General features: G+C 39.0%; 1 protein-coding gene across 3 annotated transcripts; it reads right to left on the reverse strand.

Moving 5' to 3' along the window:
• Positions 1 to 614: 614 nt before the first annotated feature.
• On the reverse strand, positions 615 to 23,579 carry myom1a (myomesin 1a (skelemin)). 3 transcript variants are annotated; one of them, XM_034888211.1, is made up of 38 exons: positions 23,411 to 23,579; positions 21,340 to 21,541; positions 17,348 to 17,488; positions 17,014 to 17,200; positions 16,751 to 16,908; positions 16,426 to 16,518; positions 16,169 to 16,257; positions 15,816 to 15,860; positions 14,801 to 14,962; positions 14,493 to 14,654; positions 13,776 to 13,917; positions 13,225 to 13,424; positions 13,079 to 13,135; positions 11,695 to 11,819; positions 11,273 to 11,456; positions 10,914 to 11,085; positions 9,632 to 9,753; positions 8,457 to 8,653; positions 8,131 to 8,257; positions 7,307 to 7,491; positions 7,001 to 7,115; positions 6,598 to 6,754; positions 6,365 to 6,471; positions 5,932 to 5,976; positions 5,588 to 5,724; positions 5,335 to 5,479; positions 5,021 to 5,080; positions 4,868 to 4,935; positions 4,614 to 4,739; positions 3,855 to 3,935; positions 3,501 to 3,588; positions 3,370 to 3,408; positions 3,051 to 3,156; positions 2,344 to 2,507; positions 2,203 to 2,239; positions 1,933 to 1,955; positions 1,467 to 1,522; positions 615 to 1,348 (listed from the first exon to the last, which is right to left on the reverse strand). In XM_034888211.1, the coding sequence occupies exons 2-38, from the start codon at positions 21,486 to 21,488 to the stop codon at positions 1,079 to 1,081; spliced, it is 4,521 nt and encodes a 1,506-aa protein (XP_034744102.1). In that variant the 5' UTR covers positions 21,489 to 21,541; positions 23,411 to 23,579; the 3' UTR covers positions 615 to 1,078. The 3 variants fall into 3 exon arrangements, with proteins under 3 accessions (XP_034744102.1, XP_034744104.1, XP_034744105.1); XM_034888213.1 differs by lacking the exon at positions 3,855 to 3,935 and having other exon boundaries at positions 23,411 to 23,578; XM_034888214.1 differs by lacking the exon at positions 21,340 to 21,541 and having other exon boundaries at positions 23,411 to 23,571.
• Positions 23,580 to 24,042: the final 463 nt, after the last annotated feature.

A 24,042-nucleotide genomic window follows, 5' to 3' on the forward strand; every position in this document is an offset into this window, starting at 1 on the left:
AATGGCACCAGCTATGAAAGCAGGTAGAAATCAGCAATTTCTGATAGGCTATCATTAATCCCCCGAACCCTTGAGCTTGTTGAAAATCAAATTTTTGAACATGAAGACATTTTTCTCAATGTATTAACTGTTATGGGAGTTAACAGAAACCTCTCTGGAAATGTGCACATATATTACAAGGAGTGAAGAGAAAACTAACTTGTTATTTTACACAGCCTCACATTGCTACAGGGCTGCTTCTGTCTGCTTGAAATACAACATTCCCCAACAGCGTCTGATGCTCGTATGACAAGTTCTGTTGAAAGATCTCCAAAAGCATGCAAGTTATGGATGTACAACTATGCACACAGGTTAGTAGGTTGTATGACACACCTTGAATGGACCAGTTTTAAATTTTGTTCTATCACACTACGCAAAGACAGTTTACCGGCTAAACCTTTCAAAACGTCCAAAACGTAGGCCTACATCAACGGCACATACAGTATAGGCTACCATACATGCACACAGTACAATGTATACATAGTAGCTGTCACCAAGAGCTCTACTTAGTGGACCACGGGACATATCCACCAACACATTTTCCAGTGCTACACAACACAGCAAATAGCTGGTGGGAAGGTCATTACATAAGGGGATTTATCCCCCCTTTATTTTTATTTTTACAGTGATAAACCTCAGGCATAACTTGGTTTCACAGGTTCTCCAAATGAAATACTATAATAGTGTTAAAAATACATAATCTTGCTGGCCTTCAATGCTAAAACAAAGATTAATGAAAGATCAACCCCCTCCTGTGAATAAACATCACATTTACTGCTGATAGCAGTCAGAAGTGACGGAAGACTTGTCAAGCAACTAAGCACACAACTATCCTCTCTCTATCACATTCATTGTTTGCTTCCTCGACAAGCAATGCCCAAAGCTCTTTAGCCCAGCACATAAAGACACAGGAGGAAGCAGCTGTATTAATCATTTATTTAAACTCCTCAGTGCACCGGCATGTACCGGGGGTAAAATGCTTTGGAGATAGCCCAGTCGTTCATCTTTTCTGCTTTATTTCATTACACTGCATCATCCTTTAGCCTTTCTTCTCCTCCTTGTTCTCCTCCTCTTCTGGGTTGTAGACGCTGACGGTGAACTCGCCAGCTTCTTTGCCATACTTGTTCTTGACCAGGAGGGCGTATTTGCCTGAGTCAGCCGTGGTGACAGCAGTGATTGTGATGCTGGCAAACTTGCCGTGCTCAAACTTGAGTTTGTAGCGCTCATCAGATACCAGCTCTCTATCGTTCTTCGTCCAGCTAACCTCAGGTACCGGCTCGCCCCATACATTGCCAGTCAGGTTCAGGGACTAAAGAGAAAAAGAAGATTGCAGGGGTTCAGAGAGAAGAGACGCTCCGACATGAGACAATATAGAAGAAAATGAAGGTGTAACAGAGAGTTTAAGACTGAATATCTCATTTATTTACCTTGCCCTCTTGGATCGCAACCACATCTGGCAAGCCTCCAACAACACGAGCGCGATCTAAACAATGAATACAATAATGAGCCAAGATGCAAATGTCAACCATCAGTCAGCCATTCAAGCTGTGGAGAATTTGCCTGTTGACAATATAATATTACCCAACACTGACTGTTGAACTATTCTTCATAAAACACAATATTTTTTAACTATATTGCACACATTAACTTTTAAGCATGCTTTGGCTGAAATTCCGCATGGCAGAAATATAACTATTTAATCTTCTAGAAAACCATTTCCATAAATGAGATCTAGTTATTATAATGGCCAACACACTCATGTATCTTCAGTTCCACTGAACCACACTATAAAATTCTATTAAAACTGAAATAGACTCTACATCCACAAACATGTTACATAATGTCTTAGAGCCATGTCCGTTGGGAGAAACCAAAGAATAAATAACCACTTACTTCTCTCTGCGATTGCTGCCGCCCTGTGGAAGGAAGGAGACAGACATTGTCAGAAGCAGCCTTGGTATATAAGGGCAGACCAGTGGCCAACATTTCCCCCCTGAAGCTATACAATTTGAGGAAATGTATTTTGAGTGCTTCTGAAAGGGTTTACAAAGTACACATTTTGGTCATAGTCTATTTGAAGTTTGTGATTACTGTTATTATTTATTTGTGAAACTATCCTCTTCACAGCAAGAAGATTGAGTCAGATCAAGTTTGTTTACTTACTTGAGCCTTTGGAATTCTTCAAATGCCTCTTCCCATGCTGCACCAAAAACCATAAAAATATTATTAATAATAGTTACATTAAAGCTAAAGCATCAGTGTAAAGCAATCTGAAGCATTTTCTTTTAAGAAAGTTTCCCTCACCCTTGCCAGTCAGATCAAAGACTCTCTTTACACCGTCCTTGCCATCAAAGATGTCCATGGTGTATTTGCCTTTGTCCTTCTCAGTGGGCTCATTGATTTTAAGCCAAAGCTGCTCTCCTGTGACTCCAGACTTAACTCTCTCTGAGGTGGCAATCTTAGCATCTCTAATGGAGAAATGGGGAGAAGAGATCAATTAAGGTTGGACTGTTTACTGGAAGTATCAGGTACACTGAAAAGCCAGATTCAGACAGGAAAGCAGTAATTGCCATTGGCACTAAAAATCTGCACATACATACCAAAATGAGATATCTGAGACACTTTCTCTGATGCTGTACTACTGCAAATGTGCTTTGATGTGCTTTTGTATCATTTTTGTTCGTCTTGTGTTATTTTAACGTCTAACATCAACTTATCAAGGAACTGCAGGTGGAAATTTGCATTTCTTTTTGCCAAATCAAGCAATAAAAAAATCAAGTAAAGTAAATATGTTACAACACCGATGAAACTATATAACATAGTGACTATACAGCATATTTCGTTATCCATCGCATGGACACCACAAACAAATTCAGTGTCCAAGTTTGGTTTCATCACCATTTAGCTATACAGTTTAAAATGGTTGTGTTTGTTCAGTAAAAGGGCAAGACAGGAGTTTAAAAAAAAAAAGGATGTCAAATGTGTACGTGAATAAGGTCGATTTTACATACTTATGGAGCCAACCAACACGCAGTTCATCATTGTAATATGTGACCATGGAGGAGAGGATGATGCCGTGTTCAGTACTGATGACTGTAATTTCAGCGGAGGAGTTGGCTGGAGGGAAACCAAACGAATAAAAAGGCAGGTGTTTATCTACATCCAGTGAAAACCATATGAATTAATGGTATATAATACTGCATTAAATATTTCAGTCGCTACTTGTTAATATTTCATGGAGAGGGAAAAAAACTGTAAAGGTGCACATTCTGCTTTTCTAGTGTGCGGTGCTTTATCACTGCTTGGTAAGTACAAAGTTAAATGACTCACCAATAACCCTGAACAGCTCATTCATTACAGCTTGGTATCCTGGGAAAAAGGATGATAACAGTAATTATTATACTTTTTTTCAACACTGATTTCCACTTTTTCACTCACAAATCTTATGAAAGAGACTTTACCTGCGTCTGTCAGATTGAAGGTGCTCTTATCTTTGCCTCTGTCGTCCTTCAGGATGACCCCATAAATACCCGCATCCGCCTTGGAGATCTAGAGTTTGACGTAAAAGCAGCTTTAGTATCCTTGAGACAGCAAATTATTCCCTCCTAAATCAAACAGAGGGGAATACAGTATGTAGGGACAGACAATAAGACAGTAATACAGCCAGACAGAGACCAAGTAAGCAGAAAAGGCAATCTTTTCTCCTGCCCGGGATGCTGCAGGCGTTAAAATGAAAACATGAAAACAGTAAGACAAGGAGGACACGTGGAGAAATTATTGGCGTCAACTTATGGCAGTAAAGATTATGTCCAGACTTTGGGTCTTGGTGGTGGTGGAACGTCCTCTGCAGTTGGCTTTTTTCTTTTTTCTTTTGGTTTCTCCTGCTTAATAACCCACTGTGAATTAGATAGATAAGCCAGTTAATTTAAGTGCGAATGACAGGAGTGGCAATGGCCAAGCCACCTCTCCTTAGCTCATGCAATGACACCAACCCTCTCTTTATGAGTAATGTTTATACAGTTTCAATGTACAGGTACCTTGATACATCAATTTAACTTCCTTGGCACCACTGTCTGACAGACCACATGGATTTCATTCAAATGTACAGCTTTAAAATGTTTGGGTAAATTGGCCAGAGAAGTTAAATTGAATATAGGGTTAAGAATGAAGTGAATGAATTCATCACACAGATAAACCATATAATGTATTTACACTATATGTGCATAAATGTTGAAAAGCATGACCTATACGTGTATAATATCAAAATAATTAATATCAGAATAATAATTAAAAGTAAAAGCTACAAAATAGGGAGTCAGTGCTTTATTCTGATTCCCAGATACGACATGCTGACGTGCTGACTCCAGCAGGACTTGGAAATGTGAATATCTTTTTTTAAAGTGTTTCAAAATTTATGATTCTGTGTGTCAGAGAGGGATGGTTGGCAGCGTAGCATTTAGTCTAGCTCTACGATTGTAGCATCAGCTGCATCAGAAGCATCGCTTTTAGCCCTTTACTCATAAGCTCACAACTCTTCCAGATTGTACAGTACGGCCTCTGTCTAATGGGCTGACCTTTCCGATATTAAAGGTCAGATCCCCGTCCTTTCTCTCAATTTTCTGAGCGTCGTCATCATCCTCTGCAATCTCAATGCTGTCCTTAGACCAGATGATCTCAGTCTCTGGTCTGACATTTCCTATCTGTGGAGCGTTAGAAGAGAGATGGGATAAGGTGTTGTCACCTAAATTGCAACCAGTTGTAATGCTCCTTCTATTAAAAAAAAAAAAAATGGCAATTGTACAAATATGTACAGTTACTTTTACTTTACCTTGCATTTCAACAGCACATTACATTCTTGGGTAACAGTGAAGCCAAGATACTCCACAAAGTGAGGACCTGTGGATAGTCAATGAAATAATTATTGAAACGGACTTGTGTAATTAATGTAAAACTTATGTAATGGAAACATAAGATCACTTACCTTGTTTCCTGACCCATTCAGCCCTTTGAAATTCAGATTTCTTTTGAAGCTCCCTGAACTCTGGATAGCAAAATGTGCATTGGAAAATCAGCTAACAGACATGACAGTAAAGAAAGGTTGTCATCTGCTGCCCCTCAATGGACAAAAACTTTAACTGCAGCAAATGCGATACACCCAGTAAATGAAGGCTTTAATTGTGCAGCTTTCATGAGTAATTTGATGGTTGGGGATGTCTATTCCATATACACAATTCAAACTAATATAATGACAACTCTGTATGCATAAAATCAAGATGGAAGTAAAATCTGCCTTACCATCTCCAATGAGCACCAGACTAGTTGTGCCCTTAGCCTTGCCATCCACCAGGTTAAAGGTGAACGTTCCCTCATCTGTGACCTCCAGAGAGTCCATGAACATTTCAATGATGCCGGTGGACTTGTCAAAGTTTAGTGTGTATTTCTGGAATCAAAAAGATATAGAGAAACCCCGACAAGATCCGTTTGTGGCAGGCGATCCAAAATAGAAGTGGAGTCACAGGACGGCAGGACAACAAGTACTCATTCCTACCTGTCCCCCAGTAATGATGAGATCATTAAAGACATACTCCACTTGGCAGGCGGAAGTGCATTTCTCCACCTGAGTCCAGAATCGCACGCGACCCTTCTCGAGCAATTCCATGGCCATTTCACTCTTAAAGGGAATAACTGGAGAAAACCACATTTTTGTAAGCTCTTGTTGAAGCTATGTCAAACCCTTGTTTCTATTTGTTAAATAAAGTGATGGTTATTCCAATTCCCAAACTATATCTAAAACAGCATCTGCACTTGATGAATAAAATCTAAGGTTGTTATAGGTGAAAAAGAAAATGTGGTATTAACAGTATACTGTATGTGATGTGGTTGGATATTCACCAGGGAACTTGTGGTCATGGCTGATGTCCAGAAGACGCTTGAGACCTGACAAGTAACAACAACAAGAGAAGCAGCAGCAAAATAGGTGAATGTCAAACCCTTCAGCATCAACTCCTCTACTACTAGTATTATTGTTTTTGTTCCCTTTTTGACAGTATCTTAGAAAGGCACAAAAATACTCCATGTCAAGTACAACCTTGGATGTGACAACAACTTTGACAGACAGCACTGAATAAGATGAGAAAACCTTCCAGACAAACACACACCAGGTCAATTGGATGCAGCTGTTGAAAGAGGATAACAGAGGCAGGAGTATACATAGTCCATCAAGCACTCCTCACACCTTTACCTCTTACGTTACCCAAACAAATTACAAGTGAATCAAGTTTCAGGCGTACAGGAGCAGAGGTGCCAAGACTGTGGGCTGACTCACCCTCCTCAGTTAGTGTGTAGCTGGAGGAGATGCCGTCAGTGTTGGTGACCACACAGGAGAATATGCCTAGATCCTCTAGGGAGGGACTGTTGAAGATAGCTCTGGACCTGGGGATGACAAGGTATGAGGAAAGAGGAAAAACATTTGCATTTGCACACAAGCCTAGAACAAGAGCAAGAGAGTAATATAGGTCCCTTGACGTTGCATGAGAAATCGGCCAAAAGGATACTCACTTGCCCTTCTCAGTGATAATAGTCAAGCGAGAGGTGTCTGTTATAGTCTGGTAATTCTTGGACCAAACAAACTCAGAGCCCTCCTTCATATCAGAGCACTCAAAGATCATAGATATCACACCATCATCATCGATATCCACATAAATCTCTTTGTTGCCTGGGGAAAGGAGAGGAAATGGTTACAGTGTGTGCGCATCATTGGCAGATTTCAGATCCTGATTGTCATGCTAATATTAATTACAGTAGCAAATGATAAAATATAAGACATGACAGTCAGCTTAGAGATACATAAAAAGCTAATTTACCCATCATTATTGAGATTGAGCCATTTCCCATAACTTTTCAAAACTGCGTAGGAACAGTATGCAAAGGAATGTGTGAGTTACATAACAATCCTACTCACCAGGATGAGTCTGGGCCAGGATTGGACCTAAGACTGCGGAGGGCTTTCCAACTCCAGCAAGATTTTGAGCACGCACACGGAAGACGTAGGATGTACCAGCCTTCAGCCCTGTCACCTGAGACAGCACACGAGGAGTCGAAGGGAGAGACAGTTAGAGAACACTGTTGTCATTATTTAACACACACACACACACACACACACACATGCATGCACGCATGCACGTTGACACTGAAATTTGACCATCACATCTCAGCTAAAGAATAACCGCACACAGATCCAATTAAACTATCTATTCATCTTAATGACCTTCATGTATTTCATCTTGTTGGCCTTCTCATGAGCAGCCTTCCAGCCTTCCTCTCCAGCAGAGGCCTTCTTAACATCCAAATAGTAGCCATTGACAGGAGTGCGGCCATTAAATGCAGGTGGCTCCCACAGGATCACGACAGATGTGTCACGGACCTCCAACACATGAAGACCAACAGGAGCACCTTGGAGGATAAATAGAGATAGAGTTTGAATAATGTGGAAAATCATTTTGGTATCTCAAACTAATACTAGTAATACTATTAGTAACTGATTAAAACAAAAATAAAATAATACATTTGACAAATATTTACAATACAGTTTTAAAAAGGGATTAGAAATTCAGTAAGAGAAATTGATATATTTTAAGATGTATTTAATGTATTAGTATTTAAAAACAATGAACAGTGCATTTTGGCATAGCACAAACTATGTACGTTTTGTATTCTAAGGATCCCATGAATAGGCTATCTATCTGAAATGTATTGTGGAAAATATACAAATTGAGGTAACTGTGACTACTTTTTCGGCTTGTTTGCTATATATAATTTTAAAAAGTTTGTAAAAGTAAAGAAAAAAAACAAGATGACTTCTTCAAATTGCTTGTTACTGTCCAATCATCAGTCCAAAGCCAAAAGACTCAGTTTACTATCACACAAGGGAAATAATTACATTCTAACAATTAAAAAGCTGATCATGTTTGGCATTTTTATTTAAATAGCTGCCATGAGTAATTGACCATGAATAGTTGTCAAATAATCATCTAATTGTTTCCTCTCTAATATGTACTGGCCCAGTTTTGGTGAGCATATTGTCTCTCACACCTGCCACAGTAATGGTCCACTCCTTGCACTCCAGAGCTGCACTGGCCAGGGAGGCTTTACTCACGCCGGCCATGTTCATAGCGCGCACCTGGAACTGGTAGAAGACGTTCTCCTTCAGGTTTTCAGCCTAACAGAAAAATAATACAGATAATGAGAAAGGATTAAAATACCTTTTTAGGGCTGGCACATATACAGCAAACTTGACTAAATGTAGTGAATTATGACACTGGACATTGTGACTGATAATCACGCCTTCATTCATTAAAAAGCCAAACCAAATTCATTGGGAATTTGGTCAATAGGTGCTTGGAATAAAAATATTGTACTTTATAGGAGGTAGTAGTCAAAGCCTTGTGGTTCATTTCATGCCATTTTCCGACAACGTCTCCCTTCACGGTCCTGTAGTCCACAAAATATCCCCTGATATCGGCTCCTCCAGTGTTAGCAGGCGCAGTCCAGGCCAGCACCATGTAGTCCTTTACAGCCTCCACCAGGCTCACACCAGTAGGTTTTCCAGGGATGGCTGTGAAGAAAAGTAAATAAGGTGGTTAACGCTTTTTTTAAGAGAAATGGAAGTGAATAAGTGTGTAAAAAAACATAATTTTCAGATATTCAGCCCCTATTTGTTTGTTTTGCCTTTAATGAAAAATTCAGTCCGATTCATAATCCCATCAAGATGCCCTGGCATTAGCCAAATATTACAGAGATTGTAATTCACATTAGTCCACAGTTGAACATGCTACATGCTTTGGACACACAAACAACACACTTTTTAATGGGTCATTGTAATGAATAAAGTACTTACACTCAAGGTCAGAAGCAGGGTAACTTTCACGCTACGAAAATCTCCGACAGCCAGACAAGGCTCTCATTGCGCATGCTCTTTAAGAAAACAATGTTTTAGTCTTCACGTTGGCATATAACAAAACAGAACTCAAGCAAAAAAAGAATACAGAAATCAATACTGTACCTGCATACAGCAGAATCATTATTATAACAGTATCTAGTTTGTTATAAAACTTTGTCACTTATAAAATAAATAAATAAAATAAAGCAATGGGAAACAGCAAAATGAGGAAATTAAGTGTTAGTTATGAGTATGTCAGGCAGGCACATGCAAATTATCAACCAGCAGTCACATATATACATGTGCCACTTGCATTGATAGAACTCAAGATATACAAGAAAAAGAGAAGATATTTGAACAGCTAACCCTATCACAACAAACTCTGTGGGAACAAAAGATGTTTACTGCAATGCAAGAATATTGATTGCAGATCTTTGGTTAGGAAAAGGAAAAATTGATGAAAGTTAACACGGTTCATGAAACAGATGAGTTCAGAGGTCATGTGTGTAAGTGTTATGTTGAGTGTATATTCTCAGTAATCATTCCCTGGATAAATAAATGTTTAAATAGCTGGAGGAAGGAGCACAAGGAGAGAGTATGGCTTGAATGCCTTAGGCAAAATGAATGAGGAAGACGAGTTGTGAGGATACTCACAGATGGCAGCCTGCACAACCACAGCGTCAGAATTGGAGGAGCTCTGGCTGTAACCTGCAGCGTTGACTGCCTTGACCCTAAACACGCAGTTTGTTCCGGTAGTCAGGCCGTGGCACACAAACCTATAAAACAGTAGACAAAAGTGTAAAGAGTCATATTATCGTAATACTTTGATTTAAGGACTAAAAAAAGTAAAAATCGTAATCTTAACACAAATGAAAAATTAAATGATGACCAAAAGATTTATAGTTCAGTATAGTTTATGAAGCATTAGTTCCCTTGCTGTGTCCTCTGAAAATTGATTGCCAAAGTAGCTTAGCTAACCAACATTGACTTTCCAAGCAAGACTTTGTAAGTTTTAAAGATATAAATATTTCTTACTCTCACAAATTAAAAGAGTAATTGATGAACAATAAAAGATACTGATATAATATACTCAGGGGTTTAATTGCTAACAACAATCATCCTTGGTCTGGTATGACTAGTAGCGTATAGTCGCAAATGTCAGCTAACGTCTGCTTTTTTTTTGCAAATGTTATTGTGTAACTGACATTACTGGCTTCGGTTTGATGAATTTAAGACTCTTCTCTGCACTACAGTTTAAATGACCTCATAATTCACTTGTCAATTAGCACTATTAAGCAAAAGTTACACAGTCTTGCTTAAAATTATTGTACATCTACTGTAGGTAAGCTAAAACTAGTTAGCCTGTAAAACATTTAATTTTTCATCCAGTATTCCATCTTTGCACTTCCAATTTGAACACCAAATACATTTCAACCAGTAGAACAGCATCAGGAAATGTTTGCATAAAATTCTGGTTTGCTGACAACCATGAGGAAATTGTGGTAATGTACTTCATCCAGCAATCAATTCATCTTTTTAGGCACGTAAGGAAGCGTGCTTTCACAAAAGAAAAAAGAGATGTAGACACCATATCTCGTAATTATTAGTTACTATCTCATAATCAGAGAAAATATCTTGTAGATATCTTAAGAGATAGATAGATCTTAAGAGATCACCAATTAAGATATACTGTACATGAAAGATATATTTAAGAAAAGTAAATAAAAGCAGATTAAACGCATCATTGCCCAGTGTTTTATCCTGTAGCCTAGGTTAGTTACAATGGATAACTATAGATTCACTTTTTTCTCTTTTTTTCTCCTAATTATGAGATAGGAAATTACGGGTTATGGTTTCTAACTTTGTTTTTCTTTTGTGAATGCAATGTGCATCCGTACTTAACAACTTATTAAGAACTATCTTCAACTGCATCTACCTGGTCTGCTTGACAGGTTTGTTGTTACAAGGAATCCACTTATCAGTGCCCACCACGGTATATTCAATATAGTAGCCAACCAGGTGTTTGACCTGAGAGGCCCCCCAGAATACCACCACTGAGGTGTCAGTGTTCCTGGTGGCCACTGGAATGCCTGGAGCTGAGGGCAGGTCTGTTGAGAAAGAGGTTTCAGAAAATAAGGATCAATGACAGAAAGTAAATAATTACAGTGAGCATAAAGGGAATATAATGGATTGGGATTGAATTTACTAATGAAGGAATATGGCTAGACAATAAACCAGTGTTATCATAAACTGTAACACCTGTACATAACATAAATGCAGGTCTTGCTGGCTCACCCAGTTTGTCACCGACCGTGATATCTCCCGTGGGTACAGAGGCTTCGCCCACGCCAGCGGAGTTGCAGCAGCGCACACGGAAGCTGTAGGATTTCCCCTCTGCCAGGTCAAACAGGGCAAAGCGGGGAGACTTGACTGGCATACCAGTGTTCACCCTCTGCCAGATGTCTGTCCCTGAAATACACTTTGGTCGAGAGAGAGCCAGTGACAAGTCAATAGCAGATACCACTGGACAGTTTATAAAAGGAAAGGTAAGAAGGTGCATAGACCTCAATGCTATTCGTGTACAAGTACAATAACCTCCAAGAGGCCATAGGTATTCCCTAAAGCATTGGTTCCATTTGGTTTGTGACATCAGACAATGTGTGCTTGCAGGTGCAAGTCCTTGTCACAGGTTGCATGTGTTTAACATTTCTCTTCACCTTCTCAATGTAATACATGACCCCTTCATGACCCCTCTGAACTGGAGGCTTCCAGGCGAGTACCACGTAGCTCTTGGTTGCCTCGGTAACCACAACATCACAGGGTTCTCCGGGGACAACACCCGCTGAGGAGGCAAGAGGAAGTGACTTCAACCAGGTGAATTGAACTTAAAGTCTCTTGTGCTGGTAATTATTTGAAAATGTTCAATACTGATACCTAAACAGTATTCCAATACTTTATTTTGAGGACTACAATTACATTTTTCTATGAAACAACTTTTTTTCCATTTTACAAAAAATATGCCAAAGTTTTCAAATAAATTGTGTTTTAACATTTCACTCAGCACAAGCAACAATCAAAGACATTTTCCTGAAGAAAATACAGCCTTTTGTGATTTAAAGAATCATTAAACTAGACTAAAAGCTGGACCAGACATTTAATACCAGCTTTTGATACTTGACAGTTTTTACATACTACAAACAACTTTCAGACAATACATAGAAGGTATTGCGATACCCAGCCCTACAAGTAGTAAGTAATTTAGAGGAGAATTCTGGTCAATTCCAACATGTACCTCTGTTGTCTGTAAATTTTGAGTGATGTCAGTAGAGAGAAAATAAAACAAATTGGTGTTGCCTACACCGTGTTATCCTCCTGCTAGAATAAGCACCCAACAGGCTTAAAATGGGCAAGTTTTAAATGTGTTTTTAGCCTCTAAACATGTTCAAAATGTCATTATAAGCGCACACCCATGTGCAGTTATTCCATCCGAGGGAAAACACTGAATCTGACTGCAGTCGATGTAAAAGAAATGCATGAAAGCTGTGCTAATTCAGCTGTGTTTAGTTCCTGTGTTGAGAGGCCATTAGAGAGCTTAGGGGCCGTCTACAAACTACAACTGAACGGAATGCTCCTTTAAGGGGGGGGTGCCATCCCCCTTCGTAACAAAATGACCTCTTGTCAACTTGCCGTCCCCCCATCCTTGTTAAGTTGCCGAGAGAGTGCAGAAGCAGAGGGGTTGTTTATTGGATTTGATAGTCTGCCTGATTAATAATATCATATATTATACTTTATCTGACTGAGGTTTATGTAAGTTAGACTCTATGGCCGACCATCGCTCTGAAATATCAGTAGCATAACTGCTTTGTATTGATAAATGTATGGCGCTGTCTGTGGGGCAGTTAGTTTTGTCTTGGATATATAATAATCTTAAAACTATAGCTTATACAGTATAGAGGGTTACTTAAACAACCAGTCTTCTCATCACTAGGGTCTTCCTGTTGGGCCACCCCCCCCTGTTAATTCTAACATTATGACACCTTAATGAATTCTTTCCTTCTATAATTTAAATAACTATCATACAGTTTTTTGAAGCTGTCATACCAGTAGAATCCTCCTCTGTGAACTTGATCATCCCAGTAAAAGGAGCTGAGGGGCCAGCTGTTTGGAAAAATAAAAGAAACACATGATAAAAGTGCAGTTGTTGGCTTTGTTGCAGTGTGTCAGCAGGACTCTGGTGTGTCTCTCACCTCGTAGACGAGCTCTGTCCGAGGGATCCACGGCAACCACGGCCTCAGAGACACGAGATGGACGACTGACTCCTTCCTTGTTCAAGGCTCGCACCCTAAATATGTAAGAACGCCCCTCAACCAGTCCTGTGACAGGGAAGCGTGCATACTTCACTGGGGCATCATTACACTGAGCCCAGTGGTGAGTGCCCACCTCACACCTGCACAGAAAACACATATAAATTAGATTTGTGAACATCACAAGCAACACTGTTTTTCACAGTGACATATTGACAGCTACAGTAGACAGGTAGGGATTTATGTTGGTATTTTCTGGAAGGGGACATTTATCTGTCAAGATGGCAATTTGGTGAAAATATAGGAGGAATATGGGCTTGTGGAATGTGCCTACAGAATAAGTCTACACAGAAATAGCATAAATAAGACCAGTTTTACTGTAAAACCTGTATGTAGGATTTCACCATGGCCAGAGAAATCGGATGAAACTGAATAATAATTTCTCCATTAAGCAATGTGCAGCGCATAATAAAAGAAAGAGCAGGCTGCCCAACCTGTCGATGTAGTATCCCAGGATGGAGCTGTTGCCCTCCACCGCTGGCTGCTTCCAGGTCACCACCACATAGTCCTTGTTGGCATCATAACAGCGGACATCCAGCGGGGCCACGGGAACCCCCTCCACCTCCACGTCGGCATCTGGCATAGCAAAACGCAGATATCTAAGAAGGCACGCACTTGTGAGTGTTGCTGTTTCTAAATCAGGCTGATCTCAATTACATACTCGGTTTCCATTTTCTGAACTTTTTACACCATCACAGGACAGCATGTGTGGCAACAATGTATGATAGATTAGTTCATGTCTGATCAAATTGAATGGAATCTCAAAGATTCCCTCTTATGCATAAACCCCCTGATTGTTACTTCAGATCGCACTCTTTGTGGCGACCTTTCTGACATGCAGACATATATAGAAACAACATTCCTCAGTGGAAACCAAACACCTCAGAGGGAGCGTTGTGTCACTTAAAGACACAGCCGACTTGAAGGGTTTCCTACCAGGTCTGTGTGTGTGGTGATCTTTAATAGGTTGCTTTACTTTTTAAATTACATTGTTGTTCAAAACTGTACAAATCAACACAAACTTGAGGGTAAATGGCTTTTTATGGCAGATTAATTACATTTTCTATGGAAAACAAAACTAAAAAGCAAAATTTTTAGAGTCCCCCTTGTAATGAAATCAGCTCAGGTGAAATATCGACTGGGCACCTTACCTTGGACAAACACATAAGCAGAGTAGGTGTCAAAGCCAGATTTGGTGTTGACACGCAGGGTGTACATGCCCTCATCTTCCTTGTTTAGGTGGACAAGTGTTACTGTGGCACGTTCCCCAGACCAGTGTGTGTGTACCCATTTAGAGGGCTTCAAAGGGACAGCTGATAGGGAAGTTGAAACCAAAAGACATGTAATTGGATACATACTGTACAGGGGAATAAATAAAACCTTTAATGTTACATATATTGTTAACATACACTGGTTAAAAAGGAAGAATGAACCATTTAAAATTAATTTGTCCACTTACAGTTTCTGTACCAGACCACTTCAGGCTGGTATTTTTTCACAACGGGATGAACGATGACAGTGCAGCCCAGACTCAAAGTCTCGCCTTCATGGCCAAAAGCCACTTCAAATTTGTCAATAATAGTTGTTTCAAAGGTGACACCATGCTCAGCGCAGAAACCATCTGCAGGTGAAAAATTAAGAAATTAAAAACATTAATATTAGCACATTTTGCTAGAAGGGACACCAAATGTTGGAGACAGTGTGATTTTCATGAAATTATGGACAAAGTGGGTCAAATATGTAAGGCCCTTACGGACAGATTTTCGTAGGTTTTGAATCAATGACCCTGTAATGTTTTATTCTAGCAAACCTCATTGATCTTTATTCTATTTTCTCTCAAGTCTCCCCTGACGTATTTTTCTTTGCTCTTGTGTGCACACTTTGCCTCTGGCAAAATATTCAAAGTTCTTTAATATGGAAAAATGTCCAGATGTATGTTGTCCTGATGTATGTTCTGTAATATGAACTGCTGTCCTCATTTTCTTTTAAAACCTACTGCTATGAACACATTGAACCTGCATTAATTGACTGGTTGAACACTTTGGGGGAGGGCAACAAGTTACCAACATAAAACTAACAAATACCTTATGGTGAATATGTTTTTTGCACACATGTAGCAGACATTATTATTCATTCATTCCAACATTCACTCCCTTTAGCTCTGATTTTGGTCTCCACCAACTCCTTAGTAAAAATGTCTGTCTCTTTAGCTGCTAAATTCTTAACTGTGTTCAGCTGCTAGTCGCTAACTTTGTCCTTGTGCCATTTGATGTTGAGCCGGCAGTGTATAATGGGTTTTAGAGCTTGTTTTCTGAAAATAGCTCTCTGCTTTGCCTGGAGATAGGGCTGATAAACAAAATGAGCTAAAAGACGCTAAAACACTCGGCAGAGCGGGGAGTGACTGATCACCCTTTGAAATGTGAATTGAAATGGCTTCACTTAAAATTTTAAAATATTAACTAAAAGTGACTTACGTGGTTTAGGATCGAGTGGGCCTGCTTCCTTGCCCTCCTGGAACCCTGCAGAGAAATATATTGTTCAGTAATCGAGTTGTATCAATAACAAGAGATTTAAGTGACATACATTTAACAAAAGTAAAATATGCTACACTGTGGACACAGAAATCATTTTTCATTCAAGCATGAGATTTAGGACTTTTCCTTCCGTCAAAAATGTTCTATCAGTTCTTGACAATTATTTTGAATATTTGTTACATGGTGTGTTTACAGTGGTGTTAATTTAAACCGCCTACTTTAAACTTTGGGATCTAACCGGAGGATATAGCAGCAGCTGCAAAGAAGACAGACGAGAACAAACAGTTACCTACTTTTTACAACAATAGTAGCCACAGAGGAAACTTCCCCTTTCACGTTGAGGGCAGAGACATGATACTGAGCAGTGTCGATGAAATCACAGCTGAAAATAAAAGGTGCAAACATGGTGAATTACCTGCATCTGATTTGCATTCATCACTCTGCAGAATATTTTCAACATAAAATATTCAGTTTGGGGTAATGTACATTTTTGGGTACTTCTCATGAATTATAACTGAGACCGTGCAGTGTGAGATTAATGTTTACCTACTTCTTGATCTCCAGGGAGTGCATGTTGTAATTGCTCTCGATTGCGTACTTCTCGGGGTGAGCCTTAGCATCAATGAGCACATTGTTTTTGTACCTTGAAGACAGCAGAAAGACAGCTGGTTTATTTTTACCTTTGTCTTTAGAATCTGTAATTGCATTGGAGTGTGTGTGTTTATTTTACGGCAGTGGAAAATAGGTTTGGCTGATGACCAAAGCTTTGGGTGGAAACATCAATATGACACACACATGACTGATCGCCTCTAATTTGCTTCTTTTTCTTGTGACGCAGAGAAGGTGGGGAACAGTGAACTTGGAGTGTATCTTACCAGGCAATCTTGGGTTTAGGCCATCCCGCCACTGTGCAGTGCAGCTTGACAGTCTTTCCCTCCCAGACAGTCTGTCCACGGGGCTTGACAATAAACTCTGGACGGTGTGTCAGGCTGTCTGGGTTCATTTTCTTACGGAACTCTGCCCACTCCTCCATCTATAATAAGAAAGTGGAGCCAAATTGTCATTTAAAGCTCGTGGAGATTTCATGTGAACGATTCGATTATTTGAAAATGGACACATCCTTGTTATTGCAAATTACCGTCCTGCCTAGTTCCATGCGTTCGGCAGATTCCCTGATATGCGTTGTTCTTGTTCTCTTCTCCACTCTAACCTCCATAGCCTCCCTGGCCTCCCTGACGAACAGGTTCCTCATGGCCACATAGTTAATCCCCTCCTCAGTAACATCCTCCTCCTGGGCCTCCGCCAGACCACGGACAACATCATGACTGGTGCACGACAAACAACCAACATGTGAGAGCAGTTTAGACTTACAGTGAAATTTGAAAATATCTTATTTAATGTCATTAAATGCGATAGAATTGTACATCATCAATGTTTAACTTTGGACAGCGATTTGCAGTGTCCTCATTCACCTGGCTCTAAAAACGGGAACCACATAGCCGATAACTTCCTTGTCTGTGTCCATTGCCAGGTAGGTGCGCTTGGCTCTCTTGGGTAGTGGGCTCAGTTTAACCACCTCCTTCCCCTTCTCTGTCTTCACAGTGGTCTGCAGGCTTAAAGGTGACAAAAATCAACACTTGCACTTCATACATCAACATGCAATATATATAATGCCAAACAGATTTTATGCTGTACACATTTCTACATAAAAGCTACATTGTACCTTAAATAACAGGGCTAATAATGTTCTATTTTCATTATTAATAATAAATCCCATGATTGCCATCAACAAATTAATCCTGCTATTTGTCTTGTCTGTGTAGCCAAAGTCTGATATTTCTTATTCCTTTGTACCATAGACCTCCATTGTTGTACCAAAACTATTGAAACACATAAGTAAGCCATACTATTGCATTGGGTGACATAAAAATGCGCACTGTAGTTTATTTTGAGTTGATCCCACTTACACTGTCCTTCTGCTGTAAATACTAAAGTGTATTAATCTGCAGCTGAAAACAGTCCCCAACAAAAACACTTTTCATCTTGTTTCAGTAACATGTACTTTAAACAACAGTGTCCTGTGTTTTTAGGAAATGTAAACAATATATTTGTGACCCTGTTCAGTAGTATCAAATAAGTTTGGGGCTGAGGGGCTAAACACAGGGGCTGATATATCTTTGTAAACACAAAACATAATGCCATTGTTATCCTTTGATTGAATATCCCTTCCTGTAACTAACATTTCTATTGCTTAAACCATGGCAGAGAAGTGCTACAAACTCATTTTCAATATTAATTACTGATTACTACTAACCGGTTCAGTATTATTAATTAAAGGTGAACCTTGGATAAATTAAATTTGTAAAAGGAGGACAGAAAGTATTCCCCATTTGCATGTGATTTAAACTAGGAGGACTGATATAAATATAACTTATACAGTTGTCTGTAATGAGGAAAAACACTTAGACAAAACATAACAGAAAGATTGCAAAATTGCAGTGGAAAATACAAATTATGACCATAGTACTCAACATGAACCATGCTTCCTCTCTGCATTTATAAACTTGAAATATGTGTGCTGTTTCTATAAAGACATGTTCAGAATATGCTGTAGTCCAGTTACTCAAAAATGGAAGATGTATTTCTGTCCATCCTCAAGAACACTGACCCATATTATACTCTGACTCATTTACATCTCTGCCTCTCAGGCCTCCCTTATTGTCCTTTGGGTTTATAAAAGGAGCGGAAACTGGTGGATATGCAGCAGGGTAGAAAGATTCATTTTAAAGCCCTGCATTCACACAATCTCTTTCATGTATGTCTATTCACGTAATCTATTCATTTGGCCCAGAGGAGTAGTGGCATAACGTGGCTTTGATAAAATCTATTCAATACTGGCGAGGTGGGATCAAGTCGTTGGAAGGAGCTAATAGCACAGCCGAGACAGACAGACCGCAGTCTCACAAAAGATTTTCTGCTATGTCGAGAAGTTATTTATACTGCTGACTCGCCAGTTGTTTTGAAAGGAAGTATTTGGTTCAGTGTGTAAGAAAGTCAATGGTATAAAAACTTTTACTGCTGATAAAAGCAGTCAGAGAAGCTAAAGCATGTGTCAATCTTAAGATTGAAATGACAAAACTGGAATCTTTTTATGCAATTTATTATTTCTACCAGAAACAAGATGTAAGACTCGTTAAACATGTTTAAAGGAGACTAACACTGACCGGTCAACTTGACGATGGATACTAGAGCTATTAAACGTCCGTGGAAGCCAGAAGACAACCGTTTTCAATTTCATGACTTCATTACAGTGTCTTTACAGTTGGTCTAATACAGTGCCATATTCTGCTTACAAAAATAGCTTGGCTACCCATGAATATCTGGCAGCCATTCACTACAGCTGAAATTCCTTCCCCTGACCCGTTTAGGAAGCTCTCATGGTTCCAACATGCCCACTAAGAACCTCATGCCCTAGAACCTCTCACCATATTAAATGTTGACAAGAGTTAGTGATACCATGGAACATATAAATCTGCCTAAGGTATTTGACAGACAGTGCTTCACTCACACTTACTCTAGACTTCCCTTTGATCAAGCCTCATTTGATTCTAACGCACAATTTCACATGTGAAATTAAATGAAAATTTGACCAAACATAATATAAGTTATAGTATACTTGTTAAAACCAGACCATTCAATGGATTGATAACATTCAAAAGAGGTGGTTTATACCGCTATTATATCTTAGTGACATGTTTAGTTTTGCACATTTTCTTCTTACAGCTGACCTGTTGTATAAAGCAAAAGCTGGAAAGAGTAAGGAAATATACATCTCTCTAATATATGTATATCTCTCTAAAACAATTATTTCTATTATTAATTAATCTCACAATCAGTTTTTTCGATTAACCAATCAACTGTTTGGTCTCTAAGAAAGCAGTAAAACATGTACAGTGGAATTTGCAAGTTGAAATCTTCAAATTTCTTATTTTGACCAATCAACAGTCCAAAAGCCAAAGCTATTTAAGTTCATATCTTGGAAAACAAACTTAACTACTTAGCTTCAGACTACTCTTTAGATGGTGCAACTTAAAGTAAACTAGAAGGCACTTAGAGAGCGCAGACCTTGAGGCGTGCCCTATGTCACATTCTTGGTGCAGTGTTATTTTCCCAGTGGGGAACTCATTTTCTAGCACCTTAATGCAGCAACAAATACCCTTTCTTCAGATTCTTTAAAATCTGGCCAGTAGTTTTCCTGTAGTCTTGCTGACAAAACTGACAAAAACATAACCTCCTGGGCATCCAGATAGCTCAGTTGGTAGAGCAGGTGACAATAAACGCAGCGGGTCGGGGTTTGACCCCAACCTGTGGCCCTTTGCTTTATGCCCCCTCCCTCTCCCCTTTCGTGTATCAGCTGTTGCAAAAATAAAGGCTGAATATTCCCCAAAAATAATAACCATTTTGTGTTCTTTAGGGCTGTGGAATTAATCAAATTTTTTTTGCAGTTTCAGCTCCCAATGATCACAAATAACCTTACAAAAAAACTAATAATATGCACATTACATTTAGTAAACTCTTATTTTATCTTCTGTTCCAAAGGGCAATTCAAAAAGTTCACTGGGCAAAGTAATGAGGGAAATGTCACAGTTCAAGATATTTTCACTTAAAGTTTTTAAAGTTCAATAAAGGAAATATTTTCCCAAAAGTCAATGAGTAATTGTGTTAAATATTGACCAAATAATAATCAAGCAGTGCTCTTTTTGATAAATACATGAGCACACCACACTATTGCTACACAGATGTTATAGTTACAAACATTACAAACAGCCCAGTAGACTCAGGACTTAACTCAGACTTTAACACTTTGTTCCTGGAACAATTGTGCAACTAAGTATTCAATTATTAGGCCTTTTCATTGAAATAGAAAGATTACTTGCATTAGGCTTTGTAAAAACAAAAATAACAGAGCTTTGAAAGAAATATATACTGGTATTTTTGGTCAGCATTTAGAGACCGGAAATACTCGTATCTCAATTTGTAATTTGCTTATACATAGGCAGACTTGGGCCTTGACTTGAAACTTGGCCCAAACAACTTTAAAATGAGCTGTTGTGCAATAGCTTCAAGGAGAACATTATGTGTTATTATAATAATACAAAAACCGGACACCATTCAAAGATGAACATGTACCTTATGGGCATATGAAGAACAGCAGAGAGACAGCACCTGCTCTACATGAAAACACACTTTGAGCTGCAGGTTTTCTCTCCCCATGCTGCTGAACACAATTCACACCAGTTAACAAAGTACAGAGTTGAATATTTGAAAGAGGTCTGCTTGAATAAATTCACCATTTCCGAGATTAGGGAGGTAGTAGGTTGCATTAAGAGAACCCCATCTTTGCATATTTGAAATATCAACCATCTCATAAGTATTTTGGGCCTTTTCCCCCACATCCTCTTACCGACGGCTGGAGGTCTTGTAAGTGGAGAATGACTGCCGGCTAACAGATGACTTGGTGCTTAGGTGACAGCTGCTCTCATAGTGATGCTGCTGCTGCTGCTGATGACGCTGATGCTGCAGCTTCTGCGTCACTTGTACTGATCCTGACATCCTGAGGGCCACTCCGCCAACTTATATGTTGACTGTTTTTTTCTGAACCAGCGCTGTGAATCAATCTCATTGTTATTATTACAGACTAAATTGGTTATTTTTGGGTTATTTTAGGGCAGGAGATGATGATTACATATGGTGATGTTATGGCAAGTGTTAAGAAAGAGTTATGATTTTTGTTTTGTGAGAGCAGTTAAAGCGTCAGCTCTGGTTAAGATCTACTTCTACTGTGTTGAATGAAGCAGCAGCAGCAGGTAATACACATTGCTTTACACATTGCAACACTCAACATGTTGGTTTTGTGTCTTAACACATTACATGAGAGTTTAGAGAACATTCACTTCCACAGGTGGAATTATAAAAGTGACAAACTTGTGATGAACTGGAAAACAAATTGTTATGGGATGTAATCCAGTGACTGATAAGAACATCCAAAAGGAAAAGGTTGTGTTCTTAATTTGAGGCTTGAATCAATAAAAGTCTATATATACTCAAAATGACACAACAGTAATATATATTACACTTTGTTAGGTTCTAAAGCTGTTGATTATTTTGGTGATTTCTGTATATAACTAGCCAGAGTTATAACCTTAAAAAATGCAATACAAATTCACATTGGAACTGAATTTGTGTCATTTTTGTTTTAAAGAATGACTTAAATTAATCGTTTATCTACATTGTTGCAGATGCATGTTCTGTGGATTCCCTATAAGTCTGCAAATAATTATAGCTGTAGTACAGTAGGGCTCGAAAGTTTGGCCACCCCAGGTAAAAAATTGTATTAATGTGCATAAAGAAGCCAAGAAAAATCTGCAAAAGGCATCAAATGACAGATTGGGCATACGTAAAATATGTCACAAAAATCATCCTTTACACTTTCAAAATAACAGAAAACAAAAAAATGGCGTCTGCAAACGTTTTGGCCCCCTGCAGAGTTAATACCTTGTATTGCCCCGTTTTTGGCAAGTATCCCAGCTTGGAAATGCTTCTTGTAGCCAGCCAAGAGTCTTTCAATTCTTGTTTGAGGTATCTTTGCCCCTTCTTCCTTCCAAAACAATCCATGACACTGTCAGGTCTCAGCTTTCCAAAGGGTGGCGGTGCATGATCTAAACTCTGCAGGGTGCCCAAACTTTTGCAGTTGCCACTTTTTTTGTTTTCTTTTATTTTGATTGTGTAAATGACGGAAATAAAATCTAACATTTTGTGACATATTGTACGAATGTCTAATCTGCTGTTTGATGCCTTTTGGAGATTTTTCCATTTTTTCTTGGCTTCTTTATGCACATTAATACAAAATTTTACCTGGGATGCCCAAACATTCAAGCCCCACTGTAGGTATAAAGTTATACAGTTTGAAAAAATAAGCAGCTCCCACTGGGCATTGGCCCATCATTATGTAACCACGGATCAATACAATATTATCAGCAATTTATGACAATAGACAGAAAAATATATTTTCTGATGAGCAACACCTACAGCAGACAACGTGCACTGTGTGACTCTCTATTTGTAAAGCGATACTAACAGTAAATTGGACAGTAAGCAATAAGAGCATAGAGTGCACAAACAGAAGAACTGTGTCATACAACTTTTGAAGGTTAAGCAAAAGTTAATGGAATAGATCAGCTCTTCTTTTAGGATGACATTTTATTTCAATGACACATGCGGTCTATTCTACAAGGACACCACAGTTAACAATTAATCAAACATTGTTAGTATAGGGGACAATAAAAATATTGGAATTTGAACACATTCTTAGACCAAAAATTGAATAGAGTGGTTAAAAGAAGGTCACAGGCCTTACTGATTCAGGATTTTGAAAGATGACCAAATGACATAAGATAGATAACATAATAATTACTCGGTATTAGAGACAGGCATATTATTAAATCATTCAAAAAATATATATCTATATCACTCACCACGATTAAAACGTACCAATCCAAAATATTTGACAATAAAAGAAAGAGTGTGCTATTCCAAAAGTAGCTAAAGCAAGTCCAGACCCCGGAAAAGCAGCAGGGTGAGGGGCAGTGGACAGGATGGCTGTCCACTGAACAAAAATAATGCTGCCACTCGGCAGAATGCACAAGACACCGTCAGGACCTTTTAAGGCTTGGACAGCTTTAAATTTAGACCATGAGACCATGAAGAGGGCAGGCTAGCTGAGGAGTGTAGGTAGGCCACTTGAGGCGGAAATGGGGGGACTTCAGGTGTGTAATCGTAGGTCTAGTGAATCAGTAGTTAATAGGAGAAAAACTGCAGTAGGCAGTACTTCGGGGGCTGCTACCTGTTGACTTGCCATTCCGTTGCACGGATTATGACTTCAAACAAACTGTCATCGTTCAGACGACGTTCAAAAGCCTCAACCAAAACCGTGCTGTAACTATTGTATTTTAACACATGCATTCACCGGCCAACTCTTATCCATAGCATGTTAAATTATCTAAAGTGTGACTTTAAAACGCGCTTTCAATGTCGCCATCTTCCTTAACTTACAGTTCAGTTTTCCAACTTACTTTTATTGTGTTTGTAGCCAATATGCAGTCGTTCT

Source organism: Etheostoma cragini, chromosome 12, assembly GCF_013103735.1.
Source record: "Etheostoma cragini isolate CJK2018 chromosome 12, CSU_Ecrag_1.0, whole genome shotgun sequence".
Lineage (NCBI taxonomy): Eukaryota > Metazoa > Chordata > Actinopteri > Perciformes > Percidae > Etheostoma > Etheostoma cragini.

Excerpts from the sequence above, each read along its gene's own strand:
- myom1a (XM_034888211.1), bottom strand. The coding sequence starts at position 21,488 with ATGTCAGGATCAGTACAAGTGACGCAGAAGCTGCAGCATCAGCGTCAT. Across the intron at positions 14,655-14,800 it reads AGTGGTCTGGTACAGAAACT|CTGTCCCTTTGAAGCCCTCT; the intron begins GTAAGTGGACAA and ends CTTCCCTATCAG. Across the intron at positions 5,480-5,587 it reads TCATCATTACTGGGGGACAG|AAATACACACTAAACTTTGA; the intron begins GTAGGAATGAGT and ends TTTTGATTCCAG.